The sequence below is a fragment of the Doryrhamphus excisus genome, chromosome 10 (assembly GCF_030265055.1).
Source record: "Doryrhamphus excisus isolate RoL2022-K1 chromosome 10, RoL_Dexc_1.0, whole genome shotgun sequence".
NCBI lineage: Eukaryota > Metazoa > Chordata > Actinopteri > Syngnathiformes > Syngnathidae > Doryrhamphus > Doryrhamphus excisus.
Window position 1 is genome coordinate 18,337,740 of NC_080475.1, and position 23,332 is coordinate 18,361,071.

Below are 23,332 nucleotides of genomic sequence, written 5' to 3' on the forward strand. Positions count from 1 at the left end.
CAAGATGGAGAGCAGTGAAGCACGAAGCATGAAGCATGAAGCACATCCAAACTGCATTCAGAGTAGGACAAATTCAGACATGTTGGCAGGTCTGCACTACACTGTTCCCCCTGCATCAGGCCCCTCGGGGGGAGCCCCACCCCAAGATTTGAGAGGCACTGGTTCAGGGTGATGTGCAGGTTTTCATGACATTTGATATTCATATGAGCTGGGCTGTTTGATGCAATTGAAAGCAAAATGAGGTACGGATCTTTGATGTGAAACAAACAGCATAAACAACCCTATGCAATTTTAATTGGAGACCCCTGCTATAGGGGTTCATTCCAGGGCTAAATAAGCATCCGCCTGGCAGTAAGTAAACATATTAGTGGACATTTTTTGTTGTTATATTACCTCCATCACCCCACTATATCAGTGAATGTTGTTTTTTTTTCACATTTATTTATTTATTTTTTAATTGTTTTGTTTTGTCCCGTCCAGCCATTGGGGCAGATAGTATTGTTGATCTAAATGCCCTTACATGCTAAACAGATTTGCTCTGTGTCAGGAAAGGTGTAAGCTACAACTTCCCTGTAGCATGAAATTTTATTTGCCGTTATTTGATGTTTTTGTTGCGCATTTGGAGCGACCGGACCGGAGCAAGAAGAAACAGAAAAGAAGAAAAGAAACTGGGGTGGGGTGGGGGGGGGCAGACAAAAACAGCACAACAACATGAATGTTGTTATTGTGTTGTTGTTGTGAATATGTCACTTTCCGGGCTCTGAAGATTTTGGTGTGATGAGAACTATCAGGTTTATGTAAGACATGTTTCATTACCGCAGTTACATGGTATGTGTTGCAACATTGTTCCATTATTAGATACAGTATGTGTGTTCATGATGCGGCCCCCTCGGTTCCAAAGTCACATTTCCACACAGCCAGTTTCACAAGGTGGTGTCGTCATCTGGATGATGTTATTGAGTTTGTGACGGCCAAAGATAGAAAATAAATGTTTAGCAGCTGCACAAACCATTACCCTTCCTGGGAGGATGAAGGGCAGCTATGCGTATAACACAACTATGCATCATTATTAGAGAATTAATTACTCTGTCATCAACAGGCGCAGCAGCACTCTGCTGGGATTTAGTCACAGATGTTTGAATTTGTGAAGGTTGTGGGAGGGCAGGGTCCTGTTTCAAATGAACGTTAACTTAGCTGCACATTCACTTGTGCTCTCTTAGTTTGTAGACTTTGAGAGATGTCAGGAAAAGGCCAAAAATAGCGCAGCACCAGCCGCTGGGACATGCAGTTGTTTACAGACAGGGACGAGGATGAAGGACCTCAGTGCTGCGGTGCTGGGGGGGGGTACTGTTGTGGACCATGCCAGACACATAAAAAGACATAGATGTATGGGGGCACTAGTGTTTAGGTCTTTAATACTAAGGAGTGACACTGGGCCTGCTGCTGTAGCGCTCTGTCAAAGCTGATGATGGAGGAAATGAAAGACGTCATAATTCACTCTCCTCCATTCAAACATTTAGGCATTTACTGTACTTAAGTTGCCGTGTTGACCTTGGCCCTGGAGGTCATGGCGGACTACATGACATAGAGCAGAACAGAAATAAACACTAGAAAAAGCACAATGCAATACTGACAAATTCTGTTTAATATTGTGATACTCTTCTCTTAAAATACAGTCTTTTCTGAGGTAGACCATGACTACTTTCATGTACAATATGCCACAACAAAATGAGGTAGAAATTGTTACAGAAATTGTACAATAACCAGGAACAACGTTACAGAGGCAAACAAAGTGTAAAAAAAAATACAAATAAATAAATTGCTGGACAAACTACTCTTGTTACGAACAAGTCATGATGGATGCTAACCGGATGTAGGCTGAGCTGGTTTGTAAATGCGCTTGGGGGGGGGGGGGCTTTGGGGTTGATCAGATGCTGTGATTGATCAGAAGCTGGGGCACGACTGGGAAGGCTGCAATGTGCTGGGCATCAATCAGACCACTTCCAATCCTGGGGAATAACTCCAAGGAAGGGAGGGGCTGGGGGATGCCAAGATCCAACACAACATGCCAACATGGCCACTGGTCTGTGAGGCGAGGGACTATCCGATGTAATGAGATTGAGAAGGGAGTGGGGGGACTATGACATCATCAGGACCGTGGTGGTGTAATATGCTATATGGATACAAATATATATATAATATATAACTATATATACTATTCAGATTCCAGGAGGTGGCATTTGTTTTCCTGTGAGGTAGTGGCTAACAATTTGTGCTCACATGTCTTTCATCCCAAAGGGGTATTACTGCTTGTCCATTAGGGGAGTTGGAGCCTACCCAAAGTGACTACAAGCTGTGAACACCATGGACCCCATAGACTAGACACCATGGACACCGTGGACACCATGGACACCGTGGACACCATGGACACATTTGGACACCGTGGACACCTTGGAGACCGTGGACACCATGGAGACCGTGGACACCATGGAGACCGTGGACACCATAGACACCGTGGAGACCATGGACACATTTGGAAACCGTGGACACCGTGGACACCATAGACACAGTGGAGACCGTGGACACCATGGACACCATGACACATTTGGTCAGACAACCATTGCCAGTCCCACTCCCAGCTAATTGAGAGTCGACAAGGACCCTAACTGCATGTGTTGGGGGTGTGGGAGGAATCCAATGTACCAGAGAAAGCCCACAAATGCATGGGGACAGCATACAAACTCCACAAGATGAGATGCTCCAACTGAGATTGAAAACCTCCATCAGCTGACTGTGAGGTCCACACGTTAACCACTAAAGCACCATGCCCCCGCTACCCGCTATGCAGGTTCTTCCACACTAAACTCACCTGAACATTCATTTAGTACCTTTATAGATCGTACTTTGTCCACCGGGAGACAGAAAGAGACCTAACTAAAACTGTTCCCATTAAGGTGGAAGGATACAATTGTCAGAAATTCAATTGATTATGTATTTTGTATTTGATTCCGCCGCCGGTCCTTTTGATGTCTGTCTGTTGACTAGATCTTACATTGTGGATTTGTCTAAACCACGCACACCAGAAATTGTTCCTCTGCAATTGTCTCCATAGTCATGCTTGCATTTTGATTTTCCACCAGAAGAATATGATTGTGTTTTATCTATACCGTCAGCAGCATCGAACAACGCCCAGCCCAGGATATGTAAACGCTTCATCACACAAAACTAGCAGCTTGTCCAGCAAAAGGGATGTTCCATATTCTACATAGCATTTCTTGAAGACAATCATCATTACACCAGAAACTACAACAAAATCAAGGTAAAAGAACATAAAAAACAAAGACATATTCATATATAATAATACATGGATTTATGGCATCAAATATTCTTTGAAATACCTGAATTACATTCAATGTTTCTTGTACCATTATTCAAGTTTCTGTCCCGAGGTGAAAGCCCAGCTGCATAGCATGTCCAGTATATGATATATCATCATATATCATAATAATATATCACCATATATATCATACTGTTGGCTTTACCTCCACTAAGACCCCAATACATTCTTTATTTCTTAATTCTGAGGTAAATAAATTCCTGAGCATTTCAAACGAGACTAACATACTACAAAACAAAAAGGAAGTGTGTGTTTGGTGTGCAGGCGGGCTCACGTTGGGATTTTCTGCAGTCATTGAGGAACGTGAGCACCATTTATTGTACGGTACGTGGATGCCAATAGGAATAAAGCCAATATTGTAAGAAGTGTGCATCACCGAAGAGACGACGTGTTCCAACCAAGCATCGTATGTCCACGGGCATGAAAAGCTTGACTCCAGAACCTTCAGAGTAGCATGGAGTAGTGTTTCGTTTTTGGCGAGCAGCTACTGTAGCATCGTGACTTGGAGCTCCCGTCTGATTAGAGCAGTAGAACAGCACAACAGCTAATTTGGTTTGTCACGTTTTTGGTCAAAGAAAAGTGGTTTGCCCAAAGGTTGCTGATCCCAAAGTAAAGATGGAACGTTAGCAGTAACGTGCATGGATGGACTGGCAATAAATAAGATCCCGAGAGTAGCAGAAGAATGCAGGACTTTCCAAACCCTGATTATCCATTATTTTGGACCACGTCATCTAGCGACAAACGAGTGATTTCGTCCTGGATGGAGGCTAAACAGGAGAGGATCCAAGTAGCTATCTGATTCTCCCATTAGCCAAACGGCGTACCCATCGCATCACTCATTAAGGTTGCGGTTGTTCACATTTCTTTCTTTGGGAAAAACTAAACATTGTGGATATTTGGAGCCCAACAACAGCACACTTGTCATGCTAAAGTGAATTTTTCAGCTCTCACGTCTTGACTGCATGATTTGTAATAAGAAAAGAAAGGCTTGCTTATCAAAGCGAAGACGGGTGACATGAGCGTTGAGTGTGTGCCTGGCTGCTTAGTGGCTGTACATCTTGCTCCACTCCACGCAAGTGTCCAGTTCTTTTGTGCTGCTGTGTGGGCGCATTTTGCAGAAGGCATTCTCAAAGTCTGTGAAGGCTGGGGGTTTGGAAGCGGCAGGGATGCCGTGCATGGCCCCGGTGGGGGCTGATGCCGAGGAGAGCGCCTGCTGGCTGAGGTGCAGTAGTTCCCACACGGAGTAGCCTTCGGTGCGCTGCAGCACAGCGCTCAGCTCCCTCTCGCTCAGACTGGAACCCTGAGGCGAGAGCGCCTGCAGCAGCACTTGCGTGCGCGTGGCTGCATCGGGCAGGCCAACATGGTAGCGCTTGGCGAAGCTGCGATGGACCGCGTCCGGCAGCAGATCCGGCCTGCCGGTGCAACATATGACAATCACCAAACCAGTGGCCACCTGGGCTTTCTCCAAGAAGGTGTGCAGCGTCTGTTTCAGCCCTTCCTCGTCCTCCAGGGCTTCCAGTTGGCTGATGAGCACCACAGAGGGCTGCCGTGACCCCGCCTCCTGAAACACAGATCCCAGCATGTGTTCTGCTTCCGCCTTCCCTTTAGAGGCCAGCATGGCTCCGCTCAGCTTGTAGAGGGATGCTCCAATTTGTGAAGCCAAAGAACGGGTCAACGTGGTCTTACCCCCTCCCCGGGGGCCAAACAACAGAATGGTTCTTGGTGGGTGGATCACCGGACTCTGCCTCAACACAGGCCACAGTAGGTCCTCTTCCAGGGCAGCTTTGATGTGGGTGAGCCCAGCCAACTCACCCCAGCTGAGGGCCGGGCTGCAGTCCAAAATCTCCACATTCATAAGGTCCAACACACCGGGCTCTGGACTCTTCAGAGTCTCAACAGTTGGACCACACAGTGAAGAACGTTTGTGGGCCTGAGAGCGGTGCTGCTGTTGGACGAAGGCTTTCTCCGTCACTCCGCTGTCGCCCGTCATGCCAGCTGGAGGGCTGTACTCCCCGGCTGGCCCGTACGAAGGAGAAACCAGGGGCTGAGAGGAGGGATTACTGGGCTTAAAATTGGTTGGATCTGTGCTGCTGAAGCCGTTTCCTCTGCACTCTGCTTTGTCGTTCACAGGATATGGGGAGTTCCCTCTCACCTTCAGTGGCTCATAGTTGTATTTCCTGTAACGTGCACTATCCCCGCCTTCACCCTCTTCTACACTCAGCTCAAAAGCTTTTCTTTTTAATGTCCCACCAGACTCGGTTGTGCCATTGTTGTTGCTCTGGTAACTATAGCTACCCCCCACCACTGCTTGCCTTGGGGGAACAGGAGTTGGTGCGGGCAGACCTGAAGTCAAGTATGTTGCAGAAGGGTGGCTGTAATTGGGGGCAAGGCTGGACTGAGGAGGGTACGTGCTGGGGGGGTAGCTATAGACAGGTGTGGTGGGGCTATAGCTGGGTACCAGGGTGGGGGTGGATTGAATAGTGTGGAGGGAGGCAGGAGGAAGTGCTGCAACGGGTTGAGGACAGTATCCTGAGGCCAGATAGGTGCCGTTGTAGCTGGAGGGATAGTCGCTGGAGCCACTACACGAGCTGCCACCACTATAGCCAGAGTCTGAGAGGTTACTGTTTACCACCGACACGCTGCTCATCGCTGGAGGGCCTGCCGTGGTGGATACAGCCTTCGAAGCGGAGAGGCTATCGTGGACGCCAGGGGGGACAAGGGAGTAAGAGGCATCGGTGCTGTGTGTCAGCGGCCAGGGCTCCAGGTCAGTCTTCTGGCCGTTGAGGCCCCCAAAGGCTCCTGGCTCTGGGTAGGAGGCCACGGCAGGGGGGCGGTCATACGGTGAGTCCAGCCCACCGGAGTACTTTTCTGCATAGCGCTTCAGCAGATTGGAAGCTGTGAGGGCAGAGATGTCATCGTTGGCCCAAGAGTAGTTGTAGGAGTTGTGGCTGCGGCCGGAGTAGAATTCTGACTTGTGTGCTGGAGAGGAGGTTGTGGAGGAGACGTCCAGGTGCTGCTCAGGCCACTGGCTGAGGGGCTGGGCATGCTCTGGGTTCCAGTGCATCTTTAATAAGCCTGCCAGAAAAAAGTAGTCATTACAATGGTGTACCAAAAAGTCAAGGAAAAGTCAAGGGGCAGCTCCCATCCCATAATAGCCTTGTCTTGTAATAGAGTGGGGGTGTGACAGAATACCTACTTCCTGACATGACACTAAGCAGGGGACTGGGCCTTTGAGAACAAGATGAGACTAGATTTTAACATGAATTTTAATAAAAGTGCACTGAAAAAATATGACTGGACAAACAATCTTATTTAACAGACACTTTTTGAAAGGTTTATTGATTTTGTTGACCACAAATTCATGCTAGTTAGTTCGTAGCATCAACACTTTAGCTATTTCTACTTTTGCTCAATTTTTCCATTTTTGCTAAGCCACGTTCCACAGATGACCCCTGTGCCACACTTTGAGCACCAATGAATGTTTTGCCAGGAAGGCCAATTGCATTGTGGAGAGATAAACACCAACACGGATGTATGTGGGTTGATCTAAATCTTTAAGTTAAGTTGATCAAATGTTGAATCACAACAGCTTCTGCTTGGCATGAACAAGTGGCAGGCGGGTTTGACTCCCTTCAGGGAACAACCACACAGGCCACAGATCACAATCTGATTGGCGTCCAAACAAGAAATCTCATCATGTTTTAATCTCGCAACATCCCTATAACAGAGGCTTGTCAACTATTTGACATATTATATATGATATAAAATATAACATAAAATATATGATACCTGGTATTATTGTATGAATTATGATTATTGTATTATTCCTCATTTTGAGGAATTGAATTGCATGTGAACGGTTTTTCCTGCTCTTCCCTGGACAACTTCTAACATTTCCATGAATGCTAACATTTCCATAAAGGGTAAAATGAACATGACTAAATATCAATCCAATTTTTAATGAATATCTTAGCTTTTCACTAAATGCCTCCATATGATTTATTTTGCCCTTTTCCAGCGCCACTGCCCCACATGGTGACAGACGGTGCATGGAGGAAGAGAAAGCAGCCGAAGGAGAGAAAAGGAGGTGAAAGCAGATCTGCAGGCTGCATGTGTTGTTGTGCAGTTTTCCCAGCGCATGTTGGAGCGCTGATAAGACCCCACTACTATTCCTCCTATACTGCTAGCATCTGCAGGTCTCCCAGAGGACCTATTGTTATCTCTGTGTGCATGTTGCTCTGAATGCCTGCTCTCTCCACCCCCCACCCCCATTTACCACCCACCAATCCACCCACCCACCACAGGCCCCTGGGCCGGCTGGACAGAGGGAATGGAGGGTGTTTGTGTATACTCTTGGACAGTGTTGTGGAGGGAGGGAGAAACAGCGAGGGACAGATGGGGGTTGAGTTTGAGATTGCAGCATAGTGTGCTATTCATCTGCACAACTCTCCCATGGAACATTGGGAGAGTGCTCTGGTGGCTGACTTCAGCACCAGCGTGGGCCTGATTGATCATGCACAGAGCACTTTTGTTGACAGGACAGCGGAAAAAATATTATTTTAATCAATGGCTCCTCTGCGTTTACCACAAGTGTGTTATTTTCCAGAACAATATTTAACTGAAAGACGTGGCACAAACTCAGGCACCACGTAAACGTGAGGTCAACCGTGATGTCCACAGTCCAGAGACACTAAGTGCACACAGTGTGCACATAGTGTGCAGGGCTACTTGCAAATGTTTTCATGATGGTTTTTCATAAAGACCTGCACTACCTCATGCTGAGGCATTAGCTCGACATTCCACGCATAGTTTGGCGTTATTGAACTGTCTCGAATTAGCCCGAGGTGGAGACCACTCCAGTCAGAGAGAGAGGTAAAAAAGAACATGGCAAAATCCGCCATTGCTGCCATTCGCCCTGACTGCTCTCCCTTCAGTAGATGCCTGATGATTCATTATTCATGGCTGTCTTTTTATGCGAGGCGGGCTACTTATTGCCATTTAAATCAAATCTCACTGTATCTGCAGCAATGGCAAACTTTGGCCCCTTTAGACTCTTTCCAAACCTCCCCTGTGTGTTTTCAGCACATTATTTATTCAGTCAGTTGAGACCAGCAGACCAGATGGCTGTTGGATTACCACGTCCTTCATATTCAAATCCACTGCCTTAAGTTCCCACTAGCCAAACTAGTTCAAGTACTTCCTTTAAGCCTTCAGCTCCAACCCACCGTGCCAGACGCACCACAGCCAAGACTCACCAGAACCTTTCCTATGCTTTTCCGTTTCTGCAAGCAAGCCCAAGAGACGCTAGCCGAAAACCCGATGAGCGCAATTGTTTTGGACTGACTCGCAGGTCTTTGTCCAGGCTGCAGAAACCATATCCTGCAGGCCCTTCCCATCAGCAGCCCAACCGGTTTGTGAGCAGCCCCAATAATAGGGCCTGTGTGTGACAGAGATGGATGAGAGCCCAGGGGAGCTCATAAAACCTGCAGCAGCGAGGGAGGAGTGGAAGGGAAGAGGGAGGGAGGGGAAAGTGGACAGCAGGCAATACGTCCTCTCTAAGCGGGCCGGAGCGGACATTAGAGGACTCATTCAGGCGGGCTAACTGCTGTCCACTCCATCATCAGCATACTGCAGAATGGACTCCTTTCACGTTACCCCCCCGACCAATGTGCTGGAGAGTAGTGATGTGTGGACAGATACCGAAGTATCGATACTTCTGATACCAGCTTTTTACACAAAATATCAATACTTTTGATATTTCAGTCATTTGCCGTAATGTTTGTCTGCTGAAACAATGATCTATCATAAACTCAGCCATGTGTGAATCATTCGGAATCAAGTTTTCATTCTCATACTAGTTCTTAATAATTAATCATTCATGTTAAAGGTTTTATTATTCATTTTTTAATGCCATTTTCACTTTATACGATTTTTAATGATTACATAAATATGACATAAATCATTTACTGATATCAATCATTTCTTGAATAAATTGGTAAATGGTCTTTCACTTGTATAGCGCTTTTCCACCTCTAAGGCACTTTGACACTGTTAGCACGTCTACCTTCTGATGACGCAGCATCAGGACCAACGAGGGGTGACATGATCACGGCAGGACAGGGGATCGAACCCGACACCTTCAGGTTGGGAGACGATCACTCTACCACCTAATTAAATGACTTTTTATGTATCCTTCATGCTATAATATGAACTACAATACTTTTTTAAATGTATACACTTTCAGTATCTGTATGGGCTTGGTATCACCAATACCAGCCTGAATTCTACTCAGTATCGGAAACAGAATTAGTGGCATTGCACATCACTGCTGGATATGTTGTGGCAGGGAAACGCTGGGACACGGAAAACTCCGGTTATTGGCGTCCATACCAAAACACATAATGGGATGTTTCTCCAAATCCCCACTTTGGCTGGAGGTTTGGAAAACCTTTGTCTTTAGTACCTGTGGGCTTGTGTGGATGATAAAATGACTTGGTTGGATGAGATACCCGGCCACGGGGACAGGACCTTAGATAAGAAGTCTGTAACCAGGACAATGTGCACATTCTTTCAACAGTGGTGCAATCTTAGATTTGATGCCGGAACATAACGAGTCATCCCTCGCTACATTGGGGTTCCAACATTGCTTCCTCCTCTGTTTTTTTCAAAAATGAAGGAATGAATAAATGACTGCTGTTTTGTTGTTTACTATGGCCTATTGTTAGCCAAGGAATATTGAAAGTCAAGTCATACAGGCATCGGTAACGCTACACTGTACCTTAGATACAACATGCATGGAGTCAGCCATGGCATGTCCCACATGATAGTGAAAAACGATTTTGTGTGGAAGTGGTACATTTTTGTCAACTTACGATACCAAAAAGGACAAATCCTTCTTCAATCTTGAGTTTAGAAAAAATAAATTCGTATAAAGCGTATAAAATGATTATACGCTATATGCGCTATATGTCTACAGGGCTCTAACAATGTTTCAAAAAATCAATTAGTAAAATATAGTCGTAAAATATAAAAAATAATTTTTCCTATGCTATAGCTATAAAAATATTCAGTTTTTTAATATTGAAACCTTATCACTTATCGCGGTTCAGCGTCGAACCAATTAACCGTGATAAACGAGGGACAACTGTAATGCTGAGTACTTTACTTCATCCCTGGTGTAACAGGTCCACAATTACTGTGAAGTAATCTAACAATGATCAAGTTCTTTCAGCAGCTCTGATACAGCCTACAATTCAACAATTCAATTTTTCATTGATCAGAAATACGTTAGCACTAAACTTAATACAGAACTAGCTTGTGATTGCCTGCAACAAAGTAAACATTGGTGTTTGAACATGCGGTCCTTCTTGCATATCTCTGACCTCCGCCGGCTGCAAGGAGATTGATAAGAACCTTGTGGACACGCACATTAAACTTCCCACAGTGTGAGCGTTCCCGCTCCCAGGAGGGACAGATGTTTCACTGCCGACCGACCGCCTTACTGTCTGTGTGGCCATTGTGGTGGACGGCCATCCAGCAGACGTGCGCTGCTCGGACAATCCAGTTGGCCCTGAGACAAAGGCTGAAGGATCTTATTGTCAGCGGCCTTTCTAATTATGGAAATCTTATTAATCTATTCAGAAGCAGTCCACTGAGAGCTTTTGTGTGCGGCTGGGATTTATTGAGGGACCTGTGTGAGCGGCATCCTTTTGTAGGGCGCATGATGAAGACAGCGGCACAGTTCACTTCAGCTAGAACTGGCTCTGAGGAGGGTCTGGCATTAAAATTAGACTACATATATTTCGGGGGGGGGGGGGGGGGGGGTGTCTTACGTGCATTTATGCTTTCTCGAACGTCTCCTGTTGGAACATAAATTTTTTCTTCTTACTTTCTTCTTACATGTGTGTGTCGTGTTTCCCAGTGAAATAAGGTATTGCTGAGAGAAACATTCTCTTGGAAGGAAGCCCAGAGATGGAGGGTCTCAGTGCCGTTTCACTGCTCCCTTGAGGTTCCCTTCCCAGCACTCTTGTTTTTCCTGACCTATGGAACAAAACAGACACGGATGCAACCACCCTTCTGGGAGTGTGCTATTAAAGTGTTCCAATTGTGAAGAGGCCGCTTGTAAACAAGATAGTCGTGGAACAATTCAATCAGGCCTCCTTTCAGTGTTCAGCCCAACCACAAACAAAAGCTACCGACATCTCCAGTCCATCATAAGCATGCAAGGATGCATCCATCATCTGTCTGGGTGTTCCCTATTCACTGTGAAGTTATTAAAACATTTTCATAATGTTTGAATGATGCTGCCTTCATTAATATTACAGGATATTCTCATCCTTTTTACATTCTTTGGATGCTCTGACACTAGCCTTGGAGCTATGGAAAGGTCATAAACGGAGATTTGAAGGAATGACAGACCCAGGCTAGATGGCGGCTTCAGGTATTCTAGGTATGTACCGATACGATATTGATACGATTGGATATTAGGCCAATAATTGCAAAAATATTGGATTATATCGGCCTCCACCTCAAATCTGTGATATTGGCACTTTGACACAAGCCGTCAATTCCAAATTCCGCCCCAGCTCATCTATCCATGCAGAGAACTTCAGTTGGATATGACCAACCTCGTCATGCATATGAAGCCACATCACGTGGGAAAAAGTCATTAGCCATAGGATTGTTGGTGGTGAGTAATGCCGAATTGAAACAATCAATTTACTACCTTCAACCTGGCTATATTATGCCTAGCTGCCATATATTGTAGATAAAAGTATATCTCACAATATGCAAATGTTGCATCGGGACATTTCAGCAATCCAGCCATGATTTACTGTCCAAGCAAATGATGATCTTTTCCAACATCAAAGCCAATAAACCTTACAACCAACAAGACTGGAGACTTTCTACCGCATAGAAAGTCTCCAGTCTCGGAATCTGTTATTCTTTGGAATCTGTTATTCATCCGTTTGCTATCTTGATTTGTTGTGGAGTCGAGAGTCCTCACAAGTCCTGTGTTGTCAGGTTCAGTGTGATTTATGACACTAATATCAAGGAGGACATTCTCACTTGGCTGAGGCCATTCTGCTGCCGCTCACTACCTGGCCTGTCATAAAAACACCAATCGGAGAGGCCGACTGCATTTCATCATGTGGCAGGTGGAGAGGCTGGGAAATTGTCTCTGTGTTCTCTCACTTTGGTATAAAAAACACACTTGATCAGATTGGGCTCAGTTTGATCTGGACAGGGATTATGGATGTATTCTATATATTGTGCATGCAGACAATATCAGCCCTGCAGAGGCTTCATAACCAAAAAGATGTTAAAGGAAGTATGAGGTCGGTCCTTGAGATGTTTGCCAAACTGCTTTAAGACAGAGATAATAGACACCAAACCACAGCCATGTATAATACCCATCATGCAGGAATATTAATATAATCCAAGAGTTAGTCACAGGGGGTCCATCAATCAAACACAATGCCGCTTGGCCTCGTTCATGCTCCAAAAGGATGCAATAACATGAGGAGAGTGCGGGAGCCCCGGTGAGGAGTTTTCACACCTGCTGCCCAGACCCCAACAGACGCAGGCCTTTTCAAACCTGGTCCCAGGAGGAAGGGGCGCATCTCCTGCAGTGGGACTGATGGTGACTTTTGATGTGCTTTCCTCTTTCTGGGGCTTGTTGTTGCTGCCGGTACAGGTGGACCTTTTGGTTTATTGTGTGCATTAACAAGATGATGGAAAAACTGATATCCCCGCTACACCGTTTGACTCGCATGCTTCAAAAAAGAAGCCATGGAATTATGGTAATGGTAATGGTTTTATTTCATTTCATTTCATTCACATAATCAGTTCCCAGTTCCAGTAGGAAGTAGGAAGAAGCAAAGCTTATTAAATCCTTCCTATCTGGTACTTTTACAATCAGTAACTGTTACATTTGTTCACTTCCTGCTTTCCATAATACAGTTTAAGGGCTTTTAAAAAAAAAATAATGTACCTCATACCGAAGTAGGAGGTGATATGACCATCCAATGACATAATGGGTACCATAGTAAGTGTCAATATAGTGATATGCATAGCACATCATGACTGGTTCAAGACTCTTCATCCTTGTATTTAGCAAACATCAACTGCTTGTATTGTTTCTTGAATTGGCTCATCGTTGTGCATTGTTTGAGGTCCTTACTCAATCCATTCCATAGTTTGATTCCACATACTGAAATGCTATGGCTTTTTAATGTAGTCCTAGCATATAAGTGTTTCAAATTTACTTCTTCCCTGAGATCATATTTCTCCTATTATGGAGAAGACTATGAAGAAACTTTGGAAAAAGGCAAGGATCAGGATATTTTTAAATTAACTTTAATGAATATAAGGTTATTCCTACTTTTTGGTTGACTGACAAACCTGCAGGATCCCTGTCCTTAATTTAGTGCTGATCCAAATTAGGACTGAAAAATCCCTGTAATAATCTCCAAAGTAAAGTTGAGCGTTGAATATATTCTGAGACTTTTTACGCAGTGTGGGTTGGAGGTTGGAGCTCCACCCAAACTGCTTGATGACACTTGCTTAACATTGATTCATTGACAAACCTGTTTAGAATTGCTAATGGCGGTGCAGCAAAAAGCAAATTCCCCCGTCTGCGAGTGTGCTCAATTTGCAGCCCCTTTCACCGCACTTTCTCCAAACTAAAAAGCCTGCAAAATAATTGCTGGATGCGTCACTTCATGCTTGTAATTTTAGAAACCACTCCCCCATCCCCCACGCCTGCCAACGTACATCCACAAATGGCAGGAGCCCTCCCGCTCCACCCTCCCCTTCAAGAAAAACAGGGTCCTTATTTTCTGTGAGTGCAGGCAGGCAGGCTTTGGGTTATTGTGTCCACTAATATATCAAAGAACAGCTGTCCCAAGGCCCTGTGATGACCAATCACTCCTCCATCTGTCTCTCTTGCCAAATATACCCCCCATTCTCCTCACAATTTCCTTCTATCTCCATTTCAGCTTTTCTTTTTCTCTCAGTGAGCATACAGTGAGCTACACGTTTGGCCCCCGTATGATCCCACTTTATGAGCTTTGCACATGAGTGATTTATGGTTTTCTGTCAAACCAAATTTGGACACTTGGGTCAACAGACCTGGGTCTTCCTGTGGTGGTTTATGAGGGCTGAAACCAAACAGCTGATGGCATCGTGATTAAAGTAGATTATTTCTCAAGTGTAGTCATTTACTAATTAACTGCAGTGGTGTGAAGGCTGAGAATTCTGCAGCCTCAGGAATCCAGTGAAGTGTTACTATCCAAATGAGCCCCCCCCCCCCCCCCCCACACACACTCCTTAATGAGCTGATGAACCCTTAGAGAGAAAGAGCACAGGGCTGCTGGACTCACAGGGCCCCGGGTCTCTAACCTCCTGTTTTTGTGGGCAGAGACATGTGAACACATACGCACACACACATGCACACACACGTACACATAGACTGGGGGCTAATTAGAGCCCATTCACACCCCACACTAATGATCCCTCCTCCTATTCATACACACTTTAGCCAGCTCTGTGTTTACTCAAGGGCCTTCCAGGCCCCGGCGCCAAACCACTCATGCCACTCTACCTACAATAGCGACGGGCACGGGCGCGGCCCTCCAACGTACTCCTACAGAGATCTACTACTTACTTCTTCAATACAAGCTACTCCCTGACTCATTCAGGAAGAAACTTCCAGCAAACATAAAAACGGAGTGAGAGAGGGGGGTCAGCGACTCTGTTTGTGTGTGTGTGCACTTTTAGGGAAAAGGTATCGCTACACTGGGGGGGCAGCAACAAGAGTTAGGGCACTCCTGGGTTGGTGGCCTGGGACTGATTTAAGAGTTTGTTTGAAGTGCAGATTACAGATTCTTTGCACCAAATCCCTCCAGGAGTATCCATGGCCCCTGGAATCTCTCTCAGGTTTCTTCTAAAGTCCTGCCATGGCTACTCAGCCCAGTTTCAAGTCCTGTGGACTGGCTAGGGATGGGCAAAAGGCCCAACGTCCAGCCTATTATGATACATAATCATAGCCACTGAGTCATCACGGGACTGGACTATTTAGTCGAGCAGTTGGAGGCATTGTGTTGGGAAACGGCAAAGCTCTCTATGCCCCCAAATGGAATTCCATCATTGAGGTGAGAGTCTTCACATGTCCTCCACAGCCCCTCACTGTCAGTTTTGTGTTGGTAAAATTCTGCAGTCTTGAACTAAGCTGCAAAGTCACCAGCAAGTGCAGGGCTGGGTTTGTATGTCACTGGTCTGAGAATAAACAGTGTGACTATCTGGCACTGCCGTGTGCACGCCTACAAATGCTATGTCTACATTGACACACACACTTGCACGCTGTTCTAAAACTAACCTGACCTTCAAAGCGGGACAATGAGAAACCTGGCAGAGAAGATGCCATCCAACTAATCACGACACAAGACAACAGGAAGTAGTGTCTGGCTCCACGGCATGCTAACTATTCCACCAATATTTGAGACATGGTTTGACTTGCTGTCCACTTCAGCAGTGTGGTGGGTATTCCACCAATGTGGTCTAGAAGCTTGCAGCGAGCTAATGGAATAACCGGTAAAACAGCACACGTTGGCCCTGCTAATTCATGGCTTTAGGGTCATTCTAAATTCTTCTCATCGGAGGAATTGGGAATCAAAAACACTGCCATGGCTGTTTTTGGAGGGGAAGCAAACAAAACCTCAACAATTGTGAGTCTTGTGTCACATTCGTCACATTCTTGCTTACGAAGTACATTTTATGCAAGCGAGTGAAAAAAAAACCTCTCAGTCTTGTAACATTCATTATTAGGGAATACGTTTTAAATGAACCATTATGCTTGGCTTCTCCCCCTTGTCTTGTAGCTGTCATGCTGATAAAGCTCCTTTGAGGCCAGTTAAAAGAAAAAAAAATAGCTTTTTTTGCAGAGGCCATGAAGGCAGCCCCATGCTGGCTGCAAAACAATACCGTTTTGGAAGCCAACGCACTGCACTCAAATGAAGCCTGGTGGCGGGGGCCAAAAGGGGAGGCAGTGGATGATTGTCAAACTGGACATATCAGTTATTAGGTCGGCCCTGAGTGGAGAATGGAGAGCGGTGGGTAAAGGAGGGAGAGCAGGAGGCAGTCCTGACCTGTCTTGGTAAAATGACACTGAATGGTTTGGGCTGTTCTCTGTCCACCCTCCTTCCCCCATGCATGTCTTCCACTTGTGACCAAACATTCAGGCTTGAGGTTTAGCATGTCAGGGAAAACGATTGCTGGCTTGTGCACGGATGTTTCACAAGCGACAGAAGCCAATGTCTACTCTTGTGGAGCCGTGATAGGAGAGAAGGAGATTCATTGATGGAGGCAAAGTCAAACTGAAGCTTGACTTGTTGTTTGTTGTGACATGCAGAAGGATTGGAGAGAAAGAAAGGTGCAAAGTACTCACTATAGGGGACAATAGGACTCAGCATTCTGTGGAGCTTGTCTTAGTAAAAAGGAATGCTGTTTTGGGAATGCCAGCGACGGTTAATGTCCGTTGGGCTGTAGTCCATCACTGACTCTTGCACATGCTCTTGCACCAACAACACAAAAGCCCTGTGAGGAACATAAAAAGACAAGAGAGCTTAAGACAGTCACAGGCTGGGACGCAATGTCTGGACAAACGACAACTACGTCTTTTCAACAAACACTAAACTTAAAAGTCATGCAAAGGAGAATATTCTATTGAGCAGAACTAGCGACCACATATAAAGTGAAGCAGATAGGGTATTCATCAGGGTATTCATCATAGGCAGTATTATATTCAGTATAGCTGCGTCCACCCAGGCTTGTCCAGGCTTTCTAAATACATCCATCCATTTCTTATGCTGCTTATCCTCACTAGGGTTGCAGATATGCTGGAACCTATCCCGGCTGTCTTTGGGGGGGACGGGTGGCCAGCCAATGGCAGGCTGTCTAAGTCTGCCTCAGAAAAAGACTTCCCTGCATACCAGCGCTCTGTGCACCGGGGCAATAAAGGCTGCATTCTTTGGAGACCAAACACTTTGGGAGCTACCAGACTAAGTGCTGAGCATTGGTGGCATTTATACACGGAATTTCTATCAAATCCATTCATTCGTGTTACATAACTAAGTGCTGAATCATATATGTTTTTCAAAATAAAGTTCTATTCATAGAATTTCCAAATGCCGGGTTCTAGTCATGGATGAAATCCCGTTTTTAATCCTGCTGTTTCACTTCTTTTATCCTGATATGAGGTTCTGCTGAAAGCGGATCTGCAAGGCTAAAGCATTGATTTGATTTACTGGATGCTCTTGATAATACACCACAAATGTAAATGTTTGTAGCGGATGGAAGAGTGAGGGATGTTGAGATGGCTTAGTTAATTCCACTCATTCATCCATCCATCCATCCATCCATCCGTTTTCTATGCCGCTTATCCTCCTATTTTTAAATCAAAATCAAATGAAATAGAAGATGTCACAGACCCAGAAAATCATGCAGAGAAAATACTAATTCAGAATAATAATATTTAACTTTCATGTAACTTTTTGGAATTATTAATGAATGAACTCCGACAATATTGACAATTTCTGATGTTTGCATGTTACTACTCGAAGAAGAAATAAACAAGTGCAACGAGCCCGGCGGTCAGAGTCCATTCACTCATGTGTCATCTACATGGAAGTGAATTATGCAATGACCACACGAAGATCCTGAATAGTCAGAATATCACGCCCTCTGCTCTGACAGACAACTTTTATCACTCAGCCCAATCACAGCACCCAACTCGACTTTGGCAGCCCAAAAACAAACAAAGCCTTGCCTGTGCACAGGAAAAGATTGAGAGGAGGAGTGCAAAGCTGCCGACTGCTTCCTCATCCCAGCCAGTGGAATAAAGTCCAACAGCAATGACAGCAGATCAGCACAGGGAGCTGAAGAAGGCTGCAGCCTTACCTATTCATGCCTGCATGTCCTCCATCAGATGGGAAAGCCCGATGTTAATCCCCAGACCAGAGCACACCAGAGCACTGCACTGCTTTGCTTTTTTCCCCACATATGGGACACAACTCCACACTCATTCTTCTTCCCTTCCTCTCTCTCTCTCTCTCTCTCTCTCTCTCTCTCTCTCTCGCTCTCTCTCTCTCTCTGGCCAGTGACAAGTGAGTGAACACTGCCCTCCCCCATGGATCTCCCATCCCCCTCCTCTGGCTTTATGCTAAAAGTATTTAAGCAGAAGGACAGAGGGAGCGAGAGGGAAAGGAGAGAGGGAAGTAGGGGAGGGCAGCAGGGTGAATGGGGGACTGACCAATCTGCTCTGGAGTGCAGTGAAGCTTGGACACTGTGAAGATTGAAGAAGTGTGAGGAAAGTGGCTGTGACAAGATGACTGCCTAGAAACACAACAAGATCCAATCTCTTATTTTTCCTGTAGGTTGAAAATGATTACCAGCGTTAAGAACATTAGTTGGAAACTACAACAAACATTTCCACTGAAATTTGGAATGGGCCTGCCCTTGCAATCCCCCCCACCCCCCATGCAGAGTTGTATCCTTGCAGCCATGCACCATCGCACCACTATTCCTTGTTTTCGTGTTTTCTAACCACCATTCCTTGCACCGTTCTTATAAAACACCAGTGCGGCACCGACGGCGGTTTGCTAGTTTGGATCCTGCTTATCGAGTATGACGTGTCCATTATCTGGCTGGAATCTTTCCATGGTGTCCCAACTCTAAAAGAACCACTACCCCCTTGTTAACAAAATGCCTACAACCAATGGAATAGCTGTGAGGCATTCAGGCGCACTTGTAATTGTGAGTGTTCGGCACTAGTTGTTTTTCCATCCATCAATTTCCGATGCTGGTTATCCGGTTAACAGGAAGCTGAAAGTAAAAGCATCTTAATACAACAACTACAAATACTTTGTATAAAAAGGCTCGATTTGATGGCCTCTAGATTTGGTGTCAATCCGATACCAAGTAAATACAGAGCCAGTATCGCCAATATGGATACTTTTTAAAAAGGAATTTTAGATTATTGATCAGTGAAAATTCGATTTGATGGCCTCTAGATTTGGTGTCAATCCGATACCAAGTAAATACAGAGCCAGTATCGCCAATATGGATACTTTTTAAAAAGGACTTTTTGGTTTTTTGATCAGTAAAAATTCAGGAAAGAATTTGGGCAGAGTTTCTAAGTAAATCTAAAATAATTATGAGCACAACTAATGGTTTTATTGGGAAACAAGTAAGTAAGTAAGTAACAAAAGCCCAAATCATAATCATAAATAAACTTCTTTTTGCATATCTTATCTTATCAACTGTGGCACATTCACACTGCGACACCGCATCTCACAATCAGATTAGTCAAATATTGACTGCATATTCCAAAAAAAAGTCAAGTTCAACAAAATGTGCGTGTTGAGTAGTAGAATTCAACACCCGTCCTGGCTGTGCGGAATTTTCCTCCACACAGTCAGGACTTCTGCAACGGACTATGTTCCCTGTCGGCTCCGATTGTACAGAATAGCGACATCGAACCAAATACATGGCTGCTTTTACAGGCAGTGTGAAAGAGACTCCCACACACAACTGTTATGGCACCAACGTTGCTTTTGAGGGTGTTGGCTGATAGGGCAAGCTGGGGCACCTGTGGCGGCAGGGGCACATGCTGCAGGTCCTACCTTTGGTTTGGTAGGTCTGTTAGCGTAATGTTGTGCTTTACTATTCCTCAACTGAAGATGAGCCTTCAGTAAAACAAGCAGGTGTATCAGTGTATTAAAGCAAAAAAGTCAATGCCAACATTCAACAACTCCATGGGCATATACTGTAGACATCCATGACTCAACACTCTCTCCATCAGCTGCTCTTCTAATTCTAATTTGCTCGTAGGTCACATCCAGCTGTCAGTCTGTTTTTAGCGCCACACAGAGGACCACATGGCCTCGTCATCTACTCTTGTTATAAACACCCAGTACCAGCTATCACACATCATATTTGTTTACAAGACAGTCCATGCAGAGTGAGTGAACCAGCAGCAGATATTGTGATCCCTTGATCCCATCATTAAAGCTAGCTCGTCAGTATTATAAATTTGATATTATATTATATTATTATTATAAATGAGTCTCCAATACCGACAATGAAATCTTGCATCTGAGAACACAACAACAATGCTAAAAGAGGGTTGGGGTTTGGGTACTTTTTAGCTGTTATGTCTTTCATCACTTTCAGTTATCTTTCTAATCTTGTTCATAATGCAGGAACATGTCCAACTCTGAGTTTTGGGGGGTCAGTCAGTTCCTCCATCTCATCAAATATTGAAACAATTTTACAGCTGCAATTTGCAAGTTCAACCGTTCCAAAGTGGAAGTATACTTTTAACTACTTTGAAAGTCTCTTGTAAGGTTTGTGCTGTGAGCTATTTTAGGAGATGCCCCTGGTGGTCAGTGACATGGCTCAAATGGGAATGTGGGCTAATAAAGCCATTGGAGGAAACACTGCAACTCATTAGCGTGGTTAGGAAACTTCACAGACACACTGCGTCCCAGTTCACGACTACAATTACACTCCACATGTTTTCTAAGCAGTTGCATGATAGACGAGTGGCTAGCGTGTTGGCCACGCAGACAATGGCCAGTTTGCCTGGTTTCAAGGCTTTTTAAGGCCCGAGCACCAAATGGTGCTGTGTTAATAAGTTGGCTCCACAAGCTCAGATCTTTATCATAATTGGTACATACGATCTGTCTCAGCGCCACCTAGTGGCAACAGGATAAAGTTTGTGATGTAGATTACTCCTTTTCTTTCAGGAGATTTTTCAAATGGACATCAAGTTCAATAGAAAGTATGACTGACAGACTGATGAACTTGAATTATGCAGGGCTCGACAATAACGATGGGGCAAGTTAAAACAAAATTCGGGCAAGTACATCCAATCAGTGATATTCCCGTCAGGCAAGTGCACTTTGGCATGCCATACTGCGAAGAGTTTTTTTTAACAGCGGTTAATTTAATAATTTGCGTCACAAATTATTGTTTGACCATTGAGCATTTTTTTCTGGATTAAAAACACTTTACTAGTACACAAATGTTATGAATGAATAAAGAATGTTATTCTTTATGTTCCAGTTTGTGGCTCAACTTGAACTTCTATGGACTTTTTCGGGTCTATTTTTCAAGTCTAATAAGACCACTAAGTGTTTTCTAAGTCTTTCTTTTTCTGAATATAATCACCAAGGTGGAATCTTGTCAATGTTTTGCATGCACAACTTAAGATCATGTGATGTTTATTTTACTTTATGTCAGAGATTAAAGCTGTTAGTTTGACCTGACTCAGGTTGCAATAGTAAAGAACGTTTACCCAATAACTTGTGTTGTCATTTATTATTTAATAAGCACAATGTTTATTCAATCATGAATGTACTTTTATTTATCAAGGCAAAGTGCCTAGAAGCCTCTTGACAATCCAGATTTCCATGGAACGTCATGATCTATGTAGGAAAACAACCACAAGAAATGATAATCAATTAATCTTTATTTGAGATTCTCATGTGATGCCACAAAAATTAGATGATATCATTATGGCAGTCTTTTCATTTTACATGGGGCAAGTTCGGGCAAGTAGTTCTCACCTTAAGGATTCCTGATGGGCAAGTAATTTTTGTTTTTAATGTAGAGCCCTGTTATGGATTATTATTAGGGCTGTCAATCGATTAAAATATTTGATCGCAATTAATCACCTTTTTCTCCATAGTAAACTCACAATTAATCACATTTAATCGCAGATAGAAGTACGTTTTTATCTATAATAAGTAGGGGAAATATCTTTGTGGTAAACCATTCCATGTGCAACTACAACGATAATTACATTCAATTTTATGTAAAGAGATATACATTTTTTGGGAACTTTGGGCCATTATTTAAAAAAATACAGTCCGCAAGCATATTTTTATATTACTATTTTTCTTTATTATTAGCATATTAGCTTTTAAACACGCCCACAAACGTTCAGCAAATACAAAATGTGAGCGAGTGAGACCTCTCACTCTAAGATGTTTTTGTTTATTTGTGTCAGCTCCAAATAAGATTAGTTTATTTATGATACTGGTTTTAAATTCTAAATGCTTGTTAGTAAAAAGCCTATTTAGGAACATTCAGAAAGGATTATTATTAAAGAACTGCCTGAATGCACCTTTCCTTCATGAAATGTACAAATGAAAATACCTAAAACATAGGGCAATAGTCATAAAACATTTTATCCAAATTGCAATCCTAATGTCATTTCTAAAACACATTAAAATACATAGAAATTATTTTATTACAATACTATTTCCACAGTTTTTTATGTGATGTGATTTTTATGTTTTTATTGTCCTACTTTTTCGACGATATTTGAACGCACCGCTGCACCGTATGGCTGTATTTGGATGTATTTTACCCCATTTTCTTTCACCTCATACTTGCTTCCGAATGCTGATACTATGTGGGAATGCGTAAAGGTAAGATTTGATGACTTTGAGTGCTAATGTGCATCATTGTGGTAGTTCCATGCTAAATGGCTAACGCTAGAAAAACACTGGACTTCAGCCACGGTCATCACATTGACAGCCCGTCAATAGCAGCTGGAAGTCCAATTTAGCTGGCAGATGTGAAAAGCACTGGTTAGTTGGGCCACTCTTATGCCAAGGTAGCACTGTGTATGACAATAAAAACAATACCTGCACTGCTCCAGTCTCTGGCAGGCCATGGAATCTGTGATAAGTCAAACACAGCGACGGTAGATACAAATAACTTTGGTCTTGCTACAAGAGCCATCTGCCAGGGCTTTGAAGCTAACTTTACTAATGTAAATACTCTTTTCTTTCTCCATTTCCCATCAATATGTTCCAGCTTGTGGCTACAGAGTTACCGTGCTTCAACCAAACTACGGTGGGGGCC

General features: G+C 44.1%; 1 protein-coding gene across 2 annotated transcripts in view; it reads right to left on the minus strand.

The window, feature by feature from the left end:
• Nucleotides 1-1,659: 1,659 nt before the first annotated feature.
• The window catches only part of fignl2 (fidgetin like 2), a 32,248-nt gene continuing 10,575 nt past the window's right edge, over nucleotides 1,660-23,332 (minus strand). Inside the window, exons 1-3 of one of the 2 annotated variants that reach the window (XM_058085603.1) lie at nucleotides 18,356-18,533; nucleotides 16,845-16,993; nucleotides 1,660-6,472 (exon numbers count right to left, since the gene is read on the minus strand). In XM_058085603.1, the coding sequence (XP_057941586.1) occupies nucleotides 4,440-6,472; nucleotides 16,845-16,869 (2,058 nt within the window). In that variant the 5' untranslated portion in view covers nucleotides 16,870-16,993; nucleotides 18,356-18,533 and the 3' untranslated portion in view covers nucleotides 1,660-4,439. Of the gene's footprint in view, nucleotides 6,473-16,844; nucleotides 16,994-18,355; nucleotides 18,534-23,332 lie in introns of those variants that run through there. The other variant, XM_058085604.1, reaches the window with a different exon arrangement.